The sequence below is a fragment of the Lynx rufus genome, unplaced genomic scaffold, assembly GCF_022079265.1.
Source record: "Lynx rufus isolate CCGP_SWC_20201006 ecotype Redwood Valley unplaced genomic scaffold, mLynRuf1.p SCAF_13, whole genome shotgun sequence".
In the NCBI taxonomy this organism is placed as follows: Eukaryota; Metazoa; Chordata; class Mammalia; order Carnivora; family Felidae; genus Lynx; species Lynx rufus.
In genome coordinates this window covers 32,755,711-32,772,647 of record NW_025814827.1, presented here as the reverse complement: position 1 = coordinate 32,772,647, position 16,937 = coordinate 32,755,711, and the positions used below count along the sequence as shown (strand labels likewise).

At 58.8% G+C, this 16,937-nt stretch overlaps 1 protein-coding gene across 1 annotated transcript in view; it reads right to left on the bottom strand.

Moving 5' to 3' along the window:
• The window catches only part of SPTBN5 (spectrin beta, non-erythrocytic 5), a 44,884-nt gene that overhangs the window by 5,901 nt on the left and 22,046 nt on the right, over positions 1 to 16,937 (bottom strand). The window contains exons 27-55 of the mRNA XM_047075263.1: positions 16,460 to 16,595; positions 16,056 to 16,201; positions 15,165 to 15,279; positions 14,948 to 15,058; positions 14,552 to 14,731; positions 13,639 to 13,842; positions 13,065 to 13,214; positions 12,736 to 12,840; positions 12,171 to 12,338; positions 11,482 to 11,631; positions 11,169 to 11,360; positions 10,848 to 10,943; positions 9,161 to 9,276; positions 8,957 to 9,071; positions 8,071 to 8,184; positions 7,740 to 7,861; positions 7,314 to 7,476; positions 6,907 to 7,095; positions 6,557 to 6,634; positions 5,755 to 5,927; positions 4,645 to 4,735; positions 4,365 to 4,511; positions 3,622 to 3,759; positions 3,286 to 3,542; positions 2,914 to 3,100; positions 2,448 to 2,657; positions 1,767 to 1,963; positions 1,459 to 1,663; positions 973 to 1,167 (exon numbers count right to left, since the gene is read on the bottom strand). Coding sequence (XP_046931219.1) covers positions 973 to 1,167; positions 1,459 to 1,663; positions 1,767 to 1,963; positions 2,448 to 2,657; positions 2,914 to 3,100; positions 3,286 to 3,542; positions 3,622 to 3,759; positions 4,365 to 4,511; positions 4,645 to 4,735; positions 5,755 to 5,927; positions 6,557 to 6,634; positions 6,907 to 7,095; positions 7,314 to 7,476; positions 7,740 to 7,861; positions 8,071 to 8,184; positions 8,957 to 9,071; positions 9,161 to 9,276; positions 10,848 to 10,943; positions 11,169 to 11,360; positions 11,482 to 11,631; positions 12,171 to 12,338; positions 12,736 to 12,840; positions 13,065 to 13,214; positions 13,639 to 13,842; positions 14,552 to 14,731; positions 14,948 to 15,058; positions 15,165 to 15,279; positions 16,056 to 16,201; positions 16,460 to 16,595 — 4,450 coding nt within the window. The remainder of the gene's footprint in view (positions 1 to 972; positions 1,168 to 1,458; positions 1,664 to 1,766; positions 1,964 to 2,447; positions 2,658 to 2,913; positions 3,101 to 3,285; positions 3,543 to 3,621; positions 3,760 to 4,364; positions 4,512 to 4,644; positions 4,736 to 5,754; positions 5,928 to 6,556; positions 6,635 to 6,906; positions 7,096 to 7,313; positions 7,477 to 7,739; positions 7,862 to 8,070; positions 8,185 to 8,956; positions 9,072 to 9,160; positions 9,277 to 10,847; positions 10,944 to 11,168; positions 11,361 to 11,481; positions 11,632 to 12,170; positions 12,339 to 12,735; positions 12,841 to 13,064; positions 13,215 to 13,638; positions 13,843 to 14,551; positions 14,732 to 14,947; positions 15,059 to 15,164; positions 15,280 to 16,055; positions 16,202 to 16,459; positions 16,596 to 16,937) is intronic.

Here is a 16,937-nt window from a genome sequence, read left to right as displayed (position 1 = left end):
TCAGTTGGTTCAGTGTCCAACTCTTGGTTTTGGCTCAGATCATGATCTCATGGTTCAAGGGTTTGAGCCCCATGTTGGGCTCCGTGCTGACATTGCAGAGCCTGCTTGGGACACCATCTCCTTGCTCTCTGCTTCTCTCCTGCTCACACTCGCTCTGTCTCTCTCAAAATAAGTAAATAAATACATAACTAACAAGGACTGTGGGCTTGGTGATTCACTCATGACCACCAGGTACAGAAAACGTCCTCAATGTGGCAGGTGCTCAATGAATGTATGATATTACTGATGACGTGGCAGGGCCTCAGGGGGCATTCTGTGACAAGAGGGTCTTCGGTGTACAAATCACCAGAAAGGCAGAAATGGGGCCTCTGAAGCAGGGCGGGAGGGGATGGGTCCATCCACGGGAGAGGAGGGAGGAGTTTGGTTTTCAGGGAGTGGTTGGCTAGGAGGAGAGGGTCAGCTCAGGAGGCTGCCGAGGCTGTCGGGGGCTCAGGGGGCAAGCTGCTTTCACAGAAGCAGCTGTGGCTGACCCTGGTTGTGGAAACAACAGTGAAGCCATCACACGGGGCATGTAGGTTAGGAGAGCGAGGGAGTGTGCCGAAGGAGCCAGCTAAGTGCCAGTGGTTAAGGAGAGATCAACGTGGGATGTATCTTAAAGCCTGAAGCCTGTGTTTAGGGAGGCTTTGAGGGGATCTGAAGCCGGCCACACCCGCGTTCTGTTTCTCCCTGGAGGTATGAACTGCCCCAGCAGGAAACCAAACTGGTGGAGAGGGCTGGGGTGCCGTGGAGGTGCAAGATTTTGAGACTTCCCATCTGCTTAGTGTTGGGATTAGAGGCAACTACCTCCCTCTACACACACACACACACACACACACACACACACACACACACACACACACACCCCTGGGCGGGCCTGCTTGTCCCTGGCTCAGGCAAAAGGGACAGGAATATCTGTGCACTCGGTGCACTCACCTGTGTGCGGGCTTTCATTGCCCTGTCCAGCCTCTCCCAAGTCGCCTCAATGCGATTCCTCTGGGCTTGAATCTGGGGCTTGTGCCTGCGTGCTGTCCGCTCCAGGGAGCCTGCCAGCTCCCTCAGGGCCTGCACCTTGGCCTGGCCCAGGCTCTGAACTTCCTTTCTGAAAGCATCAAACTTCTCTTCCAGCACCTGTGAGAATACAATGCCAGGGAGGGTCACTCTGGAGGTGGTGTCCAGGAGCACTTGAACCTCATGAAGGGCTGGGCGGTACCTGCCAGGTCCCTCATCAGTACTGACTGAGGCAGTGGCTCAAGTCCCCGGGCTCTGGTCTAGTTCCCTAGGGATCCTCCCAGAGCCCGGAGACTCCCTACTTCCCCTCAGCTTACCCCTTCGCCTCCCTCTCACCCAAGTGCACACTTTCTTTGCCCTTGCTCAGCAGTCTCAATCCACTCTTCCTAGGTTTGCTCATGAGTGACTCGCCTTGGCAGCCTCCAGGTCCTGCCCATGGTCCTGGGACTCAGCGGTGGCCACCTTGCTGGCCAGCCAGGCGTCGAGGAGCAGGGCCTCCCGTTCCAGCTGGTGGAGCTGTAGCTGCTCCTGCAGACCCTGCCGCCTGCCTTCCGCCCTCTGCAGCAGCCCCGAATGGGCCTCCCTCGCCGCCCGCATCCGAGCCAGCACCCTGGGGCTGTGGCAACAAGGACAACCCAGCTGGAGCCCTTCTTCCCTCATGTCCCTCTGTAGGGAGCACCCTCCCTGCACCGCCCTAGGTGGGCCTGGCTCCCACCCACCTTTCTGGGTTCTGTCTGCTCTCAAGGAGAGCTGCTGTCTGCTGTAGCCTCTCAATTCGCATGCTGAACCCCTCTAGGTCCCTCGTGGTGGCCTCCAGCTGCCGCAGAAAGGCGCGCGTGGCCTCGGCACTCTGGCCCACATCCTCGATGTCCAGGACACGGCCCTGCTCTTCCAGCCAGGATTCTGCCTCCTGGAGCTGGCGTGGCACAGAGGAGGTGTTCCCTGGGTGCTGGCCTCCAGGGCTCCCAGCTTGGAGCTCATAGCCTCGACATTCAGAGCAGGGGTTCTCACCCTGGCTGCACCCTGGAATTACCTGAGAGCTTTTACACTCTCTGTGCCTGGCTCTCAACCCTAAAGATTTCTGGTTTGGTCTGGAATGGAACCTGAGTATCAACCCGCATTTCTTACAGATTCCAGGTCACTCTGATACAGAGCAATGGCTGAGAGTCATTGGTTTAGAAGAAATGGCACATGCACTAAAACCGAACCCAGGGAGGGGCCTGTGTTCCGGGTAACATGCAGCATCGACGGCTTGGGGGCAGGGGACCACTTAGTGCAGGTAAGTGAAGATGCACAGAGAGCCTGGAGCCCCACGTGGGGGTTACCTTCCAGGCCTGTGTACGCTCTGGGTGTCCTCATGCCCAGGCCCTGCCCTTTTGCATCTCACATCAGCCCCTCACCTCTGTCAGGAACTGCTGGGCCTCCTGAGCCTGCTGTAGCAGCAGCCGCCTCTGTGTCACCTGTGCCCGCAGGGAGCCCATGGCATTCTCCAGCTGCTGTACCCGGACAGCCACGTCACAGGCCGAGTGCCCAGCCCGCACTAGCTTGTGTCCTGCGTCCACCACGGCCTGAGTCAGGGCCTCGTGGCTGCTGATCTCACTCTCCAGGTTCTGTGGAGGCGGAGGAAAACATGACCAGGATGCTACTGGACGCTCCTCAGGGGGCCCCAGAGTTGTGCTAGAAGCCTCACAGTCCCCCACAGACTCGCCCCCAAAGAGTTCCCTGTCCATATGGCCAACAAAGAACCTAGGGTACCCCCAAAGCCCCGCCAGAGGCACAGAACTCCAAGCACCACTGGCTGACTGAGTCGTGTGCTCAATCTGAGGGCAGCCCCTCCCTGCTCTCAGGGGGGGATGGTTCCCATACCTGGTGCTTCTCTTGCAGGTGCTGCACGGCGCTCAGACTCTGCCCGCAGTCCTGGGTGGCGGCCAGAGGCAGCCTCTCCTGCACCCATGCCATCTCTTCGTCAGCATCCCTGAAGAACTGCGAGAGGCGGCTCCGAGCCTCCAGGGCCTCTCTGCGCTCCCGCAGGGGCTCCTGAAGGCTCTCAAACCTGCAGCAGTGGAGGCGGGGCCAGGGCAGGTAGGGGCCACGGTCATCACTGTCAGCACCAGACTGTGGCCCAGAGCTCACCCACTCCGTGCCCCTCAGTGTGGGGTTGGGGGGAAGCCTGGAGGAGAGCAGCTGGAGGGCAGGGAGGAAGGGGGTGGGGAGGAGGATGCATGTGCCCGGACCTACCTCCGCAGCAGCTTCTGGGCCCGGTCTTCCAGATCTGGGGCGAGGCAGTGGCCTTCCCGCGTCAAGACCTGAGCCTGGCCCAGCAGTAGCTGCACCTGCCCGGCCTGCCTGTCTACTGCCGCCTCCAGCCCGCCCTGAGCCCCTAAGAGCTCGTCCAACCCGGGCTGGTCCCGGCCCGGGATGGGGGCTCTCAGCGTGACCTCCACAGGCTCCAGCCAGCTCTCTAGTTCTTCCACACTCCGCCGGAGACGCAGGGCCTGGGGCAGAGTGCGAGGTGGGCACAAGAGGGAGAGGCCTAGCACCTCCCCCACGCACACCATGGTTCGCAGGGCCCACCTCGCAAGCTTCCTGAAGTGTGGCCGCCTTCCTCCGGCTGTTGGCCCGCAGCCTGTCCCAGAGCTCTCCCAGCTCCTGCAGCCGTTCCCGGATGGTCTCTGAGGCTGGGTGGCCCTCCTGCAGCAGCCTCTGCCCCTCCTACAGCAACACAGGGCACACCTCATGGACCCAGCACTGCCGGTGCCCCGGGACTTGTGCTGGCTTCCACCACCAGCCTCAGGGCTACGGGCTGCACGCTAGCCCTGCGATCTTGGGCAAGTTCTGTAACCTCTCTGAGCTCATGTTCCTTATCCATATGATGGGGATGACACTGGTTGTGCTGTTTAAATGTTTTGTTTAAAATATTAAAAATTCTTAACAGGACGCTTAACACGACAGGGAGCCAGCCTGGGGTCAGGACCTGCTCTCTCTAGGTGGGAGACGGTAAATGGAAAAGGTGCTACCCACAGGACTGCTAGCTGTGCCTTTCTCTGTCCCCTGATGTCTTTCCCAGAGAGCTTTAAAAACTATCCCATCAAAACGTCATCTTTAAAAATCTTGAAAAGGCACTATTTTTGGAGAGGGTGCCCCAGGAAAGCTTCTGCTTCTCGCTACATTTTGGTGCTTAGCATGGTGGTTGTATACAGAATGCACTCAGTGAAGGTCAGCCATCCATTACTATGGTTCAGAGCCACTGCCGGGGCTCGGTGGGGTCGTCCCGTGCTCTGGCCTGCAAGACCGTCCCATGACCCCCAGGGCCTCACCACCTGCAGCCTTTGTTGGTGGTGGACACTTGCGTCTAGCTCGGCCTGGAGACTCTTCTGCTTCCAGAGCTGTGTCTGCAGCAGAGCTGGGTTCCTCCAGCCCTCGTCCAGAGCCACCGAGTCCTTCTCCCTCAGCCACGTGGCCACCTGGACACATAAGGAGGACCAGGCTCGGCTGCCTCAGGCTCTCCCCTTGGCCCAACCCTCTGGGCTTGCCCTCTCCCTGGGGCGGCTCCTTCCCCCCCCACAACCACGACCCACACCCCAACCCCAGGCCAACCTCCAAGGAGTCCTGCAGGAAAGTCTGCAGCTGACCGAGCTCCTCCAGCTGGCGGCGACGGCTCGCGGCTCGCTCTATGAGCGCCTCTTTCCTGCCAGGAGGAGGGTCTCGTGGGTCCTCAGGTCCCCTCATTGGGGCTGGGGTGTGTGCGTGCCTTTCCAGCCTGTGACAGCCCTTCTTATGTATCAATACACCCTGAGGCCGGGGTCTCCTTTGAAATGGAGAGCCATTCTACTTCTGTCTTCACTAGCGTCTGTTAGGGGCTGAACTGCGTCTCCCACATTCTTATGTTCAAGTCCCAATTCCCGGAAACTCACAAACTGACTGCATTTGAAGATAGGGTTTTAAAGAATTAAGTTAAAATGAGATCATTGGCTTTGGGCCAATCTCTCTTGATCTATAAGTCTGAGAAGCTGGATGAGGTAGAGGAACCAGATGGGCTTTTATGAGGAAAAAAAGGCAGAGCCTGTGTCTCAAACTGTGCCAGCTTCACTTATTTCATTTTTTTTTTTTTTTGAGAGAGAGAAAGAGACACACAGAGACAGAGTGTGAGTGGGGGAGGGACAGAGCGAGAGGACGACACCGAATCTGAAGCAGGCTCCAGGCTCTGAGCTGTCAGCACACAGTCTGACATGGGGCTCAAACTCACCAACTGTGAGATCATGACCAGAGCCGAAGTCGGACGCTTAACCGACTGAGCCACCAGACGCCCTGCCCGCCGCCCAGCTTCATTTAAATCAACACCAGAAATCTGCCAACCTGCCTGAGTGGCAGGTGCCGTGCTCAGGTATCAGGGGTACCTTCTCAGTCCTCACCACAGCCCTCAGAGGCAGGTAGTGTTACCCCCTCCTTGTTGACCCGGGACTCAGTGAGGAATCTGCCCCAGTCCCACCATGAGTGGGCAACACACAGGAGCTTGGGACTACCCGGCCCTGCAGGGCCAACGCCTAACCACTGTGCTCGGGTCCTGCCATTTCATGTGGCAATTCTCCGGTTTCCCAGTTCACCCTTCTTTGTACAACTCCCTTTTATCTCCCCTGGGTGACCACATGCTGTGCTGGGCAGGAGTGCTGGGGGCTTATCCCACCCACAGCCCGGAGCCAGAGGTACCTCAGGAGCAGGGCCTGGCACTGGCCCAGGGCCCTCTGCGCCTCTGGGTGCCCACCCCGCTGCAGGCTGTGGGCTGCCGCCTCCAGGGCACTGATCTTTTCAGCCTGTGCCTCCAGAGCCCGCTCAAGCACCTTGTGCTTCCACAGGAGTGTCTCCACGTTGGCCGAAGGGTCCTGGCGGGAACAGGGAAGTGGATTCTGTCCACAGGGCTGCGCCTCCCATCCCAAGCTCTCTGCTTTCCCACCTACACCAAACACTCACCCACACGGTGAGCACTCTGTCCCAACACACCCCTCCAACTCCCCAAGGCCGGATGTGGCTTCAGGACAGGGATTCTCAGCCAGGGAAGGAACTAGGGATGAGGGCCGCTATCACAATTTGCCAGGCAGGTGGAGCTTTTTCATGTAATAGGAATGCTCTCTCCTCTGCACTCCCGGTAAGATTGGGTCAGCGCAGGACAAGCTAGCCCCCAGGTTTTCTGAGGTCTCCCCTGAGTCAGGTTCGCCTGCCACAGGGATTGGGACAGAGGTTGGAAGAGCAAACCTCGGTACAAGGAAGTGAGGAGGGCAGAGGTGAGAAGTGCAGGAAGGAGGCAAGAATGGGTCTAAGGCCAGAGGCTCACCCTCTAAGCTCCCATGACATCCCCGTGGGGCCTAGCCCCAGGCACACAAGAACTGCAAACACGCATGGGGAACAGACTTTTCAGTGACCCCCTCCTTGGCCTGAGGAGCTTAGACAGCACTGGTTGACGTGACCCCTCACGCTGCTTTTGTAAAGCCCCCTCACTCCTGCCGGCACCTACCCCCAGACCTTCACTAGCTGGGCAGTCCTCCCGGCTGCAGAGCCAACTTTCCACCTGCTCCATAGAACTCAGAACCAGCTGTCAAGAAAGGAAAAGGCAAAAGGAAGTGAGCAGAGGGTCCAATCACTGCAGGTGGACCTGTTTGTGCCCAGAGGAGACAGACAAGGGACCAAGAACCTGGTTCAACAGAATGAGCCCACGGCAGGCAAGAGCTGCCTGTGCAAGCTGAGTGGTGGGTGCCAGATGGTGGGAAAAGGCCCCGGTATGGCAGCCTTTCTGGGTTTGGCTTTGCCCAGGGGCAATGGGGTAGCGCCCAGCCCAGGGGTGGGGGCAGGATGGAGGCTGCCTACCTGGAGCTCCAAGGCCTGCTGCAGCTGGTGCTGGTGCCCCTGCCAGGCCCTCTCCAGGGTGTTCAGCTCCTGGTCTAAACCAGCCAGGGCCTGGAGGATGTCGGGGGTGGATGGGTGCCCATCTGCAAGCAGTCGCTGCCCAGTGCTTCGGGCCAGGCTGATGCTGTCTCTCTGGGAGTCCAGCTCGGCCTGTAACAAGACTAGGTTCAGATCCGGGAGGCTGAGGCTCCATGAGCGGGAAGGAGGAGGCCCAGTGGGGAGGGGAGAGGCGGGAAGACAGCAGACTGGGTGGGATGGAAGAGGAGAAAGGCAGAGGCAGGTGAGGGAGAAAGAACCCAAGGGAAAGTTGGGATGAGTATACGGGAAAGGGCGGGGAGGAGGCAAGGTCCCAGGATCCTGACCCTCACCTTGAGCTCCCAGTGCCCCGCTATCATGCGCCGGGCCTCTGCAGGGCTGCGGGGGGGGCTTTGGGCATCCATCTCAGCCCGCAGCCTCCGGGCCCAGACCAGCAAGTGCCGTAGCACGGCTTGCAGTTTCTGGGCTTGGTGCAAGGCATCCAGTGACTCCTTCCTGCCCACAGGGTTCATCCGCTAGTCCTGGGGCCTTGGAGCCCCTCTCCCCCCCACCCCCACATGTGCTTTCCATCCCTGAATCCCCTTAGCCAGAGAAGGGCCCACGGGCTGGGAACGAATAGAGTGACAATACCAGCGGTTACACGAAATGGATGGAGGAAGGCGCTCAGGGGAAACCAGGGTCGGGGAGAGTAGAGACTGAGATGTTGCAGGGGCTGAGACTGTGAGGGCAGTGAGACAAAGAGGCCTGGGGGTTTGTACCGCTTCTGGGCCCCACTCCGGAGCTGCCACCAACTGTCCATCATCTCCCTCTGCTTGTGGCTGAGGCTATGGGCTGCCCCAGGGCTTCTCTGGCAGAGGCGGCCCACCTCACACTCTAGGGACTGTGGGGGAAGTCACACTCAGGGGCTGGGGCAGGGAGGCAGGCTGCACTCAGGGGAGCCCCGGCTGCAGGAGGGCCCCAGCCAACAGGGGGTGTACCCACTCTGCTGGCTTTCAGGTACCGAAGCCCTCCTGCCCTCTATATGCCCACCCACGGTCCCACAGAGGAGGCACCCCGGGCCTGGGCCCACCTCCATACCCAGATGCACACCTCCACCTGGGCCTGGATGAGGCCCATTTCCTGCTCCAACTCCTTGTGTTTCCATATCAGCCTCTGCACGTTCTCCGGATCTTTCCCACAGTCCAGGGCCTGGACCAGGGCGGCCTGGGAAGGAAAGCAGCATTATTGGCTTCGCCTTTGCCCCCGCTCCTCCCTCACTGCAGTGGGTCACCGGGGCCGTGGGGTTTCTGTGTGAAAAGCAAGTACCCAGCCTGATTCCCTTCCCAGTGCCCTCAACTGACCAGAGGCCCCTTCCTTCTGTGAAGGAGGAAGATTCCCAGGAGAGACTAGGGGATGGAGTTTCTTCTGATCCAGTAATGTCTGTTTGTGGGGGGAGCCTCCTGTGACTCATATTCCTCTGGGGAGAGCTAGGCAGGACAGGCCTGGCTGGCTAGGGCAGGAACTGCAGGAGTAAGGACAGCAAGGCAAGAGCCGTTTGCAGGCCCAGAACAGGGCACCATCTGCGCCACACGGGACTTCCTGGGAGGCACACAACCTCACTTTCACCTCTGGCAGCATCTAGCCCACGTTTCTCCGTGGTTGCTGACGGGCTCCGGGGCAAACCTCCTGCATGCTTTGCACTTGCTCAGGGACAACAGAGGGAAGGGTGCGTTGGGGGTGGTGGCGCTCTGGCCTCTTGACTCACAGCGTTTCTGGAAGCCAGGTGGGCCAGCCTCCAAGCCCGCAATGGGGGCTTCTGGGGCCCAAAGTTGACATCCTGAGAGCCCCTGGCACAGCCCCACCCCCACCGTGACGGACCCCTAGCAGTATCTCCCTCCAGTAGCCCAAGCTGAAGAGAGATAGACCAAAGGCGAGACACATGTAGATTCCCGGTGAGTGTGCCCACAGGCGGCTGCTGTGGTCTTTCACTACTTACCTTTTCCCCAATCCGCTCAGTGAGGTCATCCAGCTTTCCTGACAATGTGTGTGTCTCCAGGGCCCCTTCAAGCTGCTGCTGGTACCGGAGTAGGTTGTCATGGAAACTGTTCCACCTGGCAAGGAGGGTGTAAGGCTGAGTCAGGTGGCCCTCCAGCCCCTGCCTCCCTCTCCTAGCCCCACCGCCTCCCGCTCCAGGACTGGCCTGTTGTTCAGCTGGTGTCGCCGCTGGCAGACGGTCTTGACTTGCTCAGGGCACAGGTTCTGGAGCTTCCGGGACAAGTCATTGATGCTCCTGATGTGGGTGTCATCCACTGTGTCCTGTGGGGTGAAGGCACTGGCAGCACCCATCCCGAGCCCTGCCTTGGCAATGCAGTCAGCGCGTGGAGGGGCTGCCTGGGCCCGAGAGAGGGCGAGGAGCAACGTGTCTGGGGAGCGGAGACAGCTGCACCCCATGCCAGGTGCAGTGAGCAAGATGCACTTGGGGCCTGCAGCCCCGGTGTCATCTCTAAGGCTAGAAAATATGTTCCTGGGTCAGAACTGGGCACGGCGGGTGGGCAGGCACGCGGTGACTAACAGAAGCTTTTAAGTTAAAACACAGCTTCTCAGGATGAGAAAAGCAAAGCAAGGGGTGGAATGAAATGGTGAGCGTGGGCCTCCTTGTGTTGGAGTGTCTCCACCCCTAGGAGTCACCAGGGTGAGGCTGCCACTGCTCCGACACTGAGAGGGGCTTACAGGTCCAGGGGGAGAGGTCCCTGGCAGGGAGAGGGTTGCAGGTGTCCTGCCCCTAGGAAAAGCAGCTTGTAGAGCTTAAATTTCCAAAGCACTTCCCTAGGAAGTGTCTCATGCGAGCTGGGCGGGGAAGGGGGTTCCTCTCCTACAGATGCCAGAGCAGAGCTTAGAGGCTAACGTGGCTCATCTGTGGCAGAGCCAGGATTTGAGCCCAGCTCCTGGAGTCTCTCTGGCGCTCTTTCTACCCCAGCGTCTGTCAAGGTGGCTGTGAATTCCACCATCAGAGAAGGGCAGCATGGGTTGGGGCACTGCAGCCTGTCAAATGTCATACACACTTACCTCAAGAGGGAGGAGGTTAGCATGTTTGGTCTCTAACACCTGAGTAGGACTTCATTTGCCTAAGTTCTTTCATCTATTCCACATAAGAGAAATAGATTTTGGGGGTGTGTGTGGGGGGTGCGGTGAGGAGAAGGTGAGGGGCTGAATGAGGGGCCACAGCAGCTGCAGTTGAAGGATTACCCACTACGTGCAGGCACACGTGCATTTTTTTTTTTATTTTGAAGTAATTACAGATGCACAGGAAATTGCAAAAGTAGAATGGAGAAGTCCCACGTACTCTTCCCCCATCTACCCCCAAGGGGAACATCTTAAATAACCGTAGCACAACATGAAAACCAGGAAATGGACATTATAACTTTTTTTTTTTTAAGTTTATTTGAGAGAGACAGAGACAGTGCGAGTGGGAGAGGGGTAGAGAGAAAGGGATAGAGAATCCCAAGCAGGCTCCGTGCTGCCAGCACAGAGCCCAACCTGGGGCTCGAACCCACAGAACTGTGAGATCATGACCTGAGCAGAAACCAAGAGTTGGACGCTTAACTGACTGAGCCACCCAGGTGTCCCTAGATGTTACAACTATTAACCACACCACATGTGTAGATTCCGGTAACCACCACCACACATACATGCTCCCTTTAGGAGGCAGGTGTTATCCTCATTTTAAAGATGAGGAAACTAAGGCTTGGTGAGATAGGGGGCCTGGCTAAGCACATGCAGATAGTAAGCACCGAGCTGGGTAAGACCCATGCGGGGTCACTACTCTGAGCCTTTAAGTGGCCCTTGGGGATGAGTTGGCTGACCTCTGCCCCGCAGGGCCCCCATACCTGGGCCCAGACTCCTCGGAGCTTGCGGAGTTGCTTGCGGAGCTGCAGACAGTGCTCAAGGTCCCGGCCCAGGTCGCCCATGTCCACCATCGCCTCCTGCCGAGGCCGAGGGGTGAGGGTCTGTGGGAGGCGCTCTGAGTCCCAGCCCCATGTGTGCCCAGCCCCTGGGGCAGTATTGGGGCAGGTGGAGATTTGGGGAACTTCCTGCTGGGGCTCCCGCCTGTCGGCAAGCCAGGAAGCTGCAGGCCTGGGGCTCCTCACCCCCACCTCTCAGCCCCTCAGCCCCGCCTCCAGCTCTGTCCCTGCCTAGCTGCATCTCACCGTCTCCTGGATCCAGGCATCTGCAAGGTCTGCTTTCTGCAGAAACTCCAGGAAGTTCCGTTTGTTCTCCAGGTCCTGGCCCCGAAGAGCCACTGCCTGCCTTAGCTTCTGCCAGAGTTCCTGCAGGACCCGCAGCCTCTGGGAGACCTCTCCTACCTGAGGGTGGCTCTGTGCCACGAGAGCCTCGCCATCCTGGAAGACAGGACACCCGGAGAGCATGCCTGTCGCCCCTCCCCATGCTTAAGACCTTTCCCTTTGGCGACAGAGAGTCCACACTTTGGGGTAGGACTGGGGCCAAGGGCCTGGCTGTTACCTTGGTAACAGAGATTATCACCTCCTCGTGGGCCTGGACTTCAGCCTCAAAGGCCTGGTGTTTCCGCAGATGTCTCAAGTTATCTTTCAGGTCCCCGGGACGGATTGGCTCTTTCAGCTGCTGGACTCGCTCCTGGATCCAGACCTGAGCCTGGTGGGGGTGGGGACGTGTCCCATAATGCTGATACTGCTTCAGTCCACAGAGATGTCCCACATATCTACTCTCAGCTGTGCCCAGGTAGTTGACTGCTGGCCCCAAGAGCTGAGCTAGGCAGTGCCTGGGAAATGAGATCCAGTGCTTCTAGCCCAGGAAGACACGTACCAGGCCCGGCTGGTCCCCCGCCCCAGGGAAGGGGTGGGCAGGGCCCTTGGGTGGGAACTCATTTTGGAGGCGAGGCCGGCTTGTTCCTAGGCCCTAGATACTCGGTTCCCTGCCCCTTCCTCCTTTCTTCTCTTTGCCCTAGCCCTCATGAGCTCAGGAAGCAGTGGGGTCTCTGCTCATAGTGTCTCTTAATCAAATGTCCTGGGTCCCAGCAAGGCCTCTGGGAAAGCCATTTGACCTTCCAAACTTCAGTGTCCTTATCAAAGGTGTGCGGTGAGGCCCGAACGAACCTATGAAGGTGAATGTCATCTGTACGCTGTAAAATGTGGCCCGAGCAAAAGGCACTGGGTTGGAGGTGGCCCTCTGACCTGGGTCACGGCCGTGGTGAAGCCAGTCAGCAGCAGAGAGGTGTGCAAGGCACGTCCCCGGCTCTCCGCCAGGTCCTTCACTCGAGCCCGATGCTCTAGCACTGTGCGGAGCCCATCCTGCACCTTGGGACCCCCAAGGGTCTTCGCCTGCTCACACAGAGCTGCCTCCTGTGGGGCAGGATCGGAGACACAGTCCACTGCTTTCTCACACTGGGAGGCTGAAGCAGGGGCTGGCTCACAGGGAAGCCTTTCCCTCAGCCCGACATGACCCAGGGCTGGCTGGTCCTCCCAGAAAGCCAGAACCAAGTCCCACAGCTACACAGTGACCAAGTCATGTGGAGCCAGGTATCCCTGCTGTGTGGCCCTCATCCAACTCTGCTCAGTCAGTTCCAACCAGGGACCCCTATTCCTACAGGCTGCCCCCATACATCAACATTACCTGTGGGTATGCACCAATCACTCCGTGTCCCCCATTTACAACTCTCCGAAGCTCCTGGACTCTGCCTCCTTTCCCTCCAGTCACCCCCAATTTCTGACCATGCCAAGTTCTCTTTGAATCTATTACCTGCTCATCTTGGGCAGTCAGAACTTTCTGGAAGGTCTTGTGTTTGCGCACCAACTGCTCTGCCTCTTCCACTGAGCTCCCCAGGGCACTGGTTTTCAGGGAGACCTGGATCAGCCCATGGAAAAGTCAAAGAGGCCCTCAGGGACTGTCCACACAGCTGGGGATCCCCACCCCCATTTGCAGCCATCTGTGCTAAGGCAGCACACAGCCTCTGGGCCTCCTATCAGGGAAAAAGCCAGGGTCCCGGGAAGCAAGGAAGCCAGTGGAAGGGAGAGGAAGCAGGAAGGAGGGAGCATGGGGATGTGTGCTACAGGGTGAGGGGGACCTGCCTCTTGGGCTGTGAGGATCTGATCTAGGAGGGTACACTTCCTGAGGACAATCTGCTCCTGGTACATGGCTTGTAGTTTCTTTTCCTTCTGTTCCCAGGCCTGGAACATCTGTTCCCGCTCATCCTGCAGGCCTTGCAGCATTTCCTGGACCTGGGGATGTGCATGTGGGGAGCCTGCGTTGGGGAGAGCCGCATGCACAAGATCGAAGCAGGTCCTGAGGGAAGGCGCTGAAGGGAGGCTGGTGTGGCACAGTGGGGCAGGGTGTGAGGTGATCAGGCTCAGACTAGGTCAGGGCAAGCTGGGGGGCATCAGAAAAAGGGGCCCACCGGGGCGCCTGGGTGGCGCAGTCGGTTAAGCGTCCGACTTCAGCCAGGTCACGATCTCGCGGTCCGTGAGTTCGAGCCCCGCGTCGGGCTCTGGGCTGATGGCTCAGAGCCTGGAGCCTGTTTCCGATTCTGTGTCTCCCTCTCTCTCTGCCCCTCCCCCGTTCATGCTCTGTCTCTCTCTGTCCCAAAAATAAATAAACGTTGAAAAAAAAAATTAAAAAAAAAAAAAAAAAGAAAAAGGGGCCCACCTCCTTGATGGGTGTCCCTGCAGCCAGAAGCACCTGCTGGCCCAGCTCGGAGGCCCTCTGGTGCAGTTCGTCCCGGGCTTCCAGCTCTGCCCGAAGCTGTTGGTGGGTGACGAGTTTTAGAAGGCCACTGCTGGGCTCCCGGGAGCTCTCCTCTCCCTGCAGCTCCTGCCACACTCTGGCCGCCCAGGAGGTGTATTCCTGCACCTGGGTCCCCAAGAGATGGAGGGGGAGAGTGGGGGTGAGATCTGGGCTGGGTGGCAGAGAACCGGGCTCTGAGGCCCAACTACAGTCTGCCCAGATGCACTCATACATCAGAGTAACTGAGCTGTCCCAGGTCAGAGCCTCAGGTGAGGCTCATGGGGCCTTTTGTCACCAGGTTCCTCTGCTGTCGTCCAACCTAATCCTTCCAGGTCCACTAAACATCTACATTTGCCAGACTCATCACCCTTTGCTTTTGGTGCCCCTCCTGCTTAGAAACTCCTTCTCCTCCCTTCTCTTCCAAGCCTCACCTGCTCTTCAAGGGCCAAGGCCTTGTTTGTCTCACGAAGCCTTCCCTGGCACCATGACCTCTTGCCTCTCACCTTGTCCTCTGGATTTCTAATTGAATACTTATAAACTACCTTCTGTTGATGTGTGTACACACACAATGTTAGAGCTGGAGGGGCCTTGGATCTTTGTCCAAACATCTCATTGCGTGGATGAAGAAGGGTCAGTGACACAAAGTACAGAAGTTTTGCAAACTCCAGGTACTCACAAATAGGTATGTTGATGCTCTTCTAACTCATGTCCATACTGGGTTTCCCTCTAGAGCTGGAGGACCTCGTTTATGATGCACATGCACCATTATACATGCGTGCGCGCGCGCACACACACACACATACACACACACCGCCCAAGAGTAAGGAGCCCTCACTGATCTGTGGAAACGGGCCAGGAGGCACGCCCGCTCCAGCTGAGTCCTGCGCTGCTCCGTGTATAGCTTCAGGGCCTCCCAGGCCTTCACCAGAGCCTGCTGCCTCTGCTGCACCGCATGGGCCTGGGGTCCCCGACCCAGTTTCTGTACCCTGCTCGCAGTCTCCAGCAGTTCCTGCAGCTGGGGTCAGGGTGGAGCATATGGAGGGAAGGGTCATGTCCTCCTAGAGGCTGAAGGGCCAGCCTGGCCCACAGACTCCTCCTTGGGCCATGCCTGGACATGCACGGTAGGCCCAAGTGGAGGCCCCGTGGGAGTGGAGAAAACCCAGGGGAAGAGACAAGCAGGCCTGAGTGGCCTGTAGGGGCCTAAGTGGGAGAGGCCATCAGGCTGGCTCACCTGCCGCCCAGTGCCCAGGAGCTCATGCTCCAGCTCCTCGTGTCTCCTCAGCTGGGCCTCCAGCCCACGCAGGTCTGAGGCCACATCATTGGGGAGGCTTGTGGTCTTCTCCTGAGGAGAGGAGATGGCCAAAGTCATCAGGAACAGAGGGTGGGGCACCGAGGCTGGGGCAGATCCACTTCTAGAAAGAATTCCCTTCCTCCCTTCAGGCTCATACCTGGACCTGCCTGAGGGCTTCCGACAGATCTCTGTGAACTCTGAGGGTGACCTCGGCATCTTGGAGCCGGTGGTCCTGGGCCTGGGTCAGCTCCCGCAGCTCTGACCAGGAAGCCCTGTCCCCAGGCATGTGGAACAGCAGTAGGAGGCCACCCATTGGCCCGGCATCTCATTCCACCATTAGCTAGTCTGCTCAGCCCTCCTCTTCTCTGGGCTGCACCCAGGACTGGCCCAAAGCTCCCCTTTATAACACCCTTCCCTGCCACGGGGCCTGCCTGCAAACCTGCCTCCCGGAGCCTTTCTAGCTTTACCACGAATTCAGCCCTTCACCGCTGCCATGCTTACTACTTGATTTCTATGCTTTGTGGTACTTTTTCCACCTCATATATTCCAGTCTCAGTATGTCATTCAAATTATAAATATTTGAGGGCAGAGGCTGCATCTTCTCTCCATTTTTCATTTACTCAGCCCACTCTCAATGAGCTCTTAAGGCTTCCACCATGGCCAGCGTCCATGTTGGGGGTCATGGACAAATCATGGTGTTGCCTCAAAGCCACAGGCTGTGGGGGTGGGGCACACGAGCCAGGTGGCAGGTAGGCAGACTGCACAGCTCCTACCCCGGGTCCTGGGAGTCAGTGGTTTGGAAAAGTGTCCCGGGGGGTCTGGGCAGGACTCCCTGACCTGCACACCCAGCCTTGCCTCCCTCCACAGGCCGTGGTCACCCGGGGTTCACTCGGCCTCCCTGGGACCGGGCCCCTCTCCAGATTCCTTGGGGGCAGGCAGAGCCAACATGGCCCCAGAGCATCTTACCCGCTCTTTGCACTCCAGAAACTGCCTGCACCGCTCGCTCCCCCCAAACCCGCACCCCTGGCCTAACCCACTGGCCACTCACTGCAGGTCCTGCTGCCTCTGGTGGGCGTCGGGGGCAGCGCGGTGCCCGAGCTCCAGCAGGCTCTCTACCAGCTGCTGGCAGGTTGCCACCTGCTGGCCACCCAACTCTACTTGGTGCTGAAACTTTGCAAACTTGGTGCGGAGGTGCTGAGGACAAGAAGGGAGTGGGTGACAGAGTGGCCCCCTGCTGGGGACGCGGCAAGCAGCCCAGGAAGCAGGTGCCTCATGACCGTCGGGCAATGAGGGGTTGGACAGCCACCGTGCCCGCACACTCTCCTCAGAAGGCCTGTCCTCAGCCAGGGCTCATGACCCCCGCGGCCCCCTTCTCCACAGCCCCGCCAGGCTGTCCCGTTGCCCTCAGTCTCCCGCCACAGGCTATCCACCGAGCCCTGGCCTTCCTCTCACCAGGACGTGCTCATGGTCTTCTCCGAGGCTCTCCCCTTCCCTGGCCACCTGCTTCTGGCTAGCCAGCCAGCTCCACAGCTCCTCGGCCTCTCCCATGAACTCATGCAGCTTCAGAGTCCCCTCCAGCTCCCGGCCCCTGTAGGGACAGCCCGTAGTTCCCACAAGTCAGTTGCATAATTCCCCCGGGGCAGCTGGCCGGGCTGAAGGAGGGAATCTGAAAGAGTTTACTCGTGGTCTCTGCCCAAGCCTGTGGCTCTGGATTCAGGAAGAATCCAGCCTAAGAAGGACAGTGCAGGGCAGCGGAAGGCGCACATGTGGGGAAGAACAGAGCGTAGGGAGCCAGGGGCTGAGTTCCACTGGGCCTCACTGAGGACTTGATGGAAGGAGGTGAGTAACACACAACAAGGACTCATCTGACGCGTCTCCGTGGGCCTGGGGCCATGGGTTCCTTCCAACTCAGGGTCACAGTACAGGAACA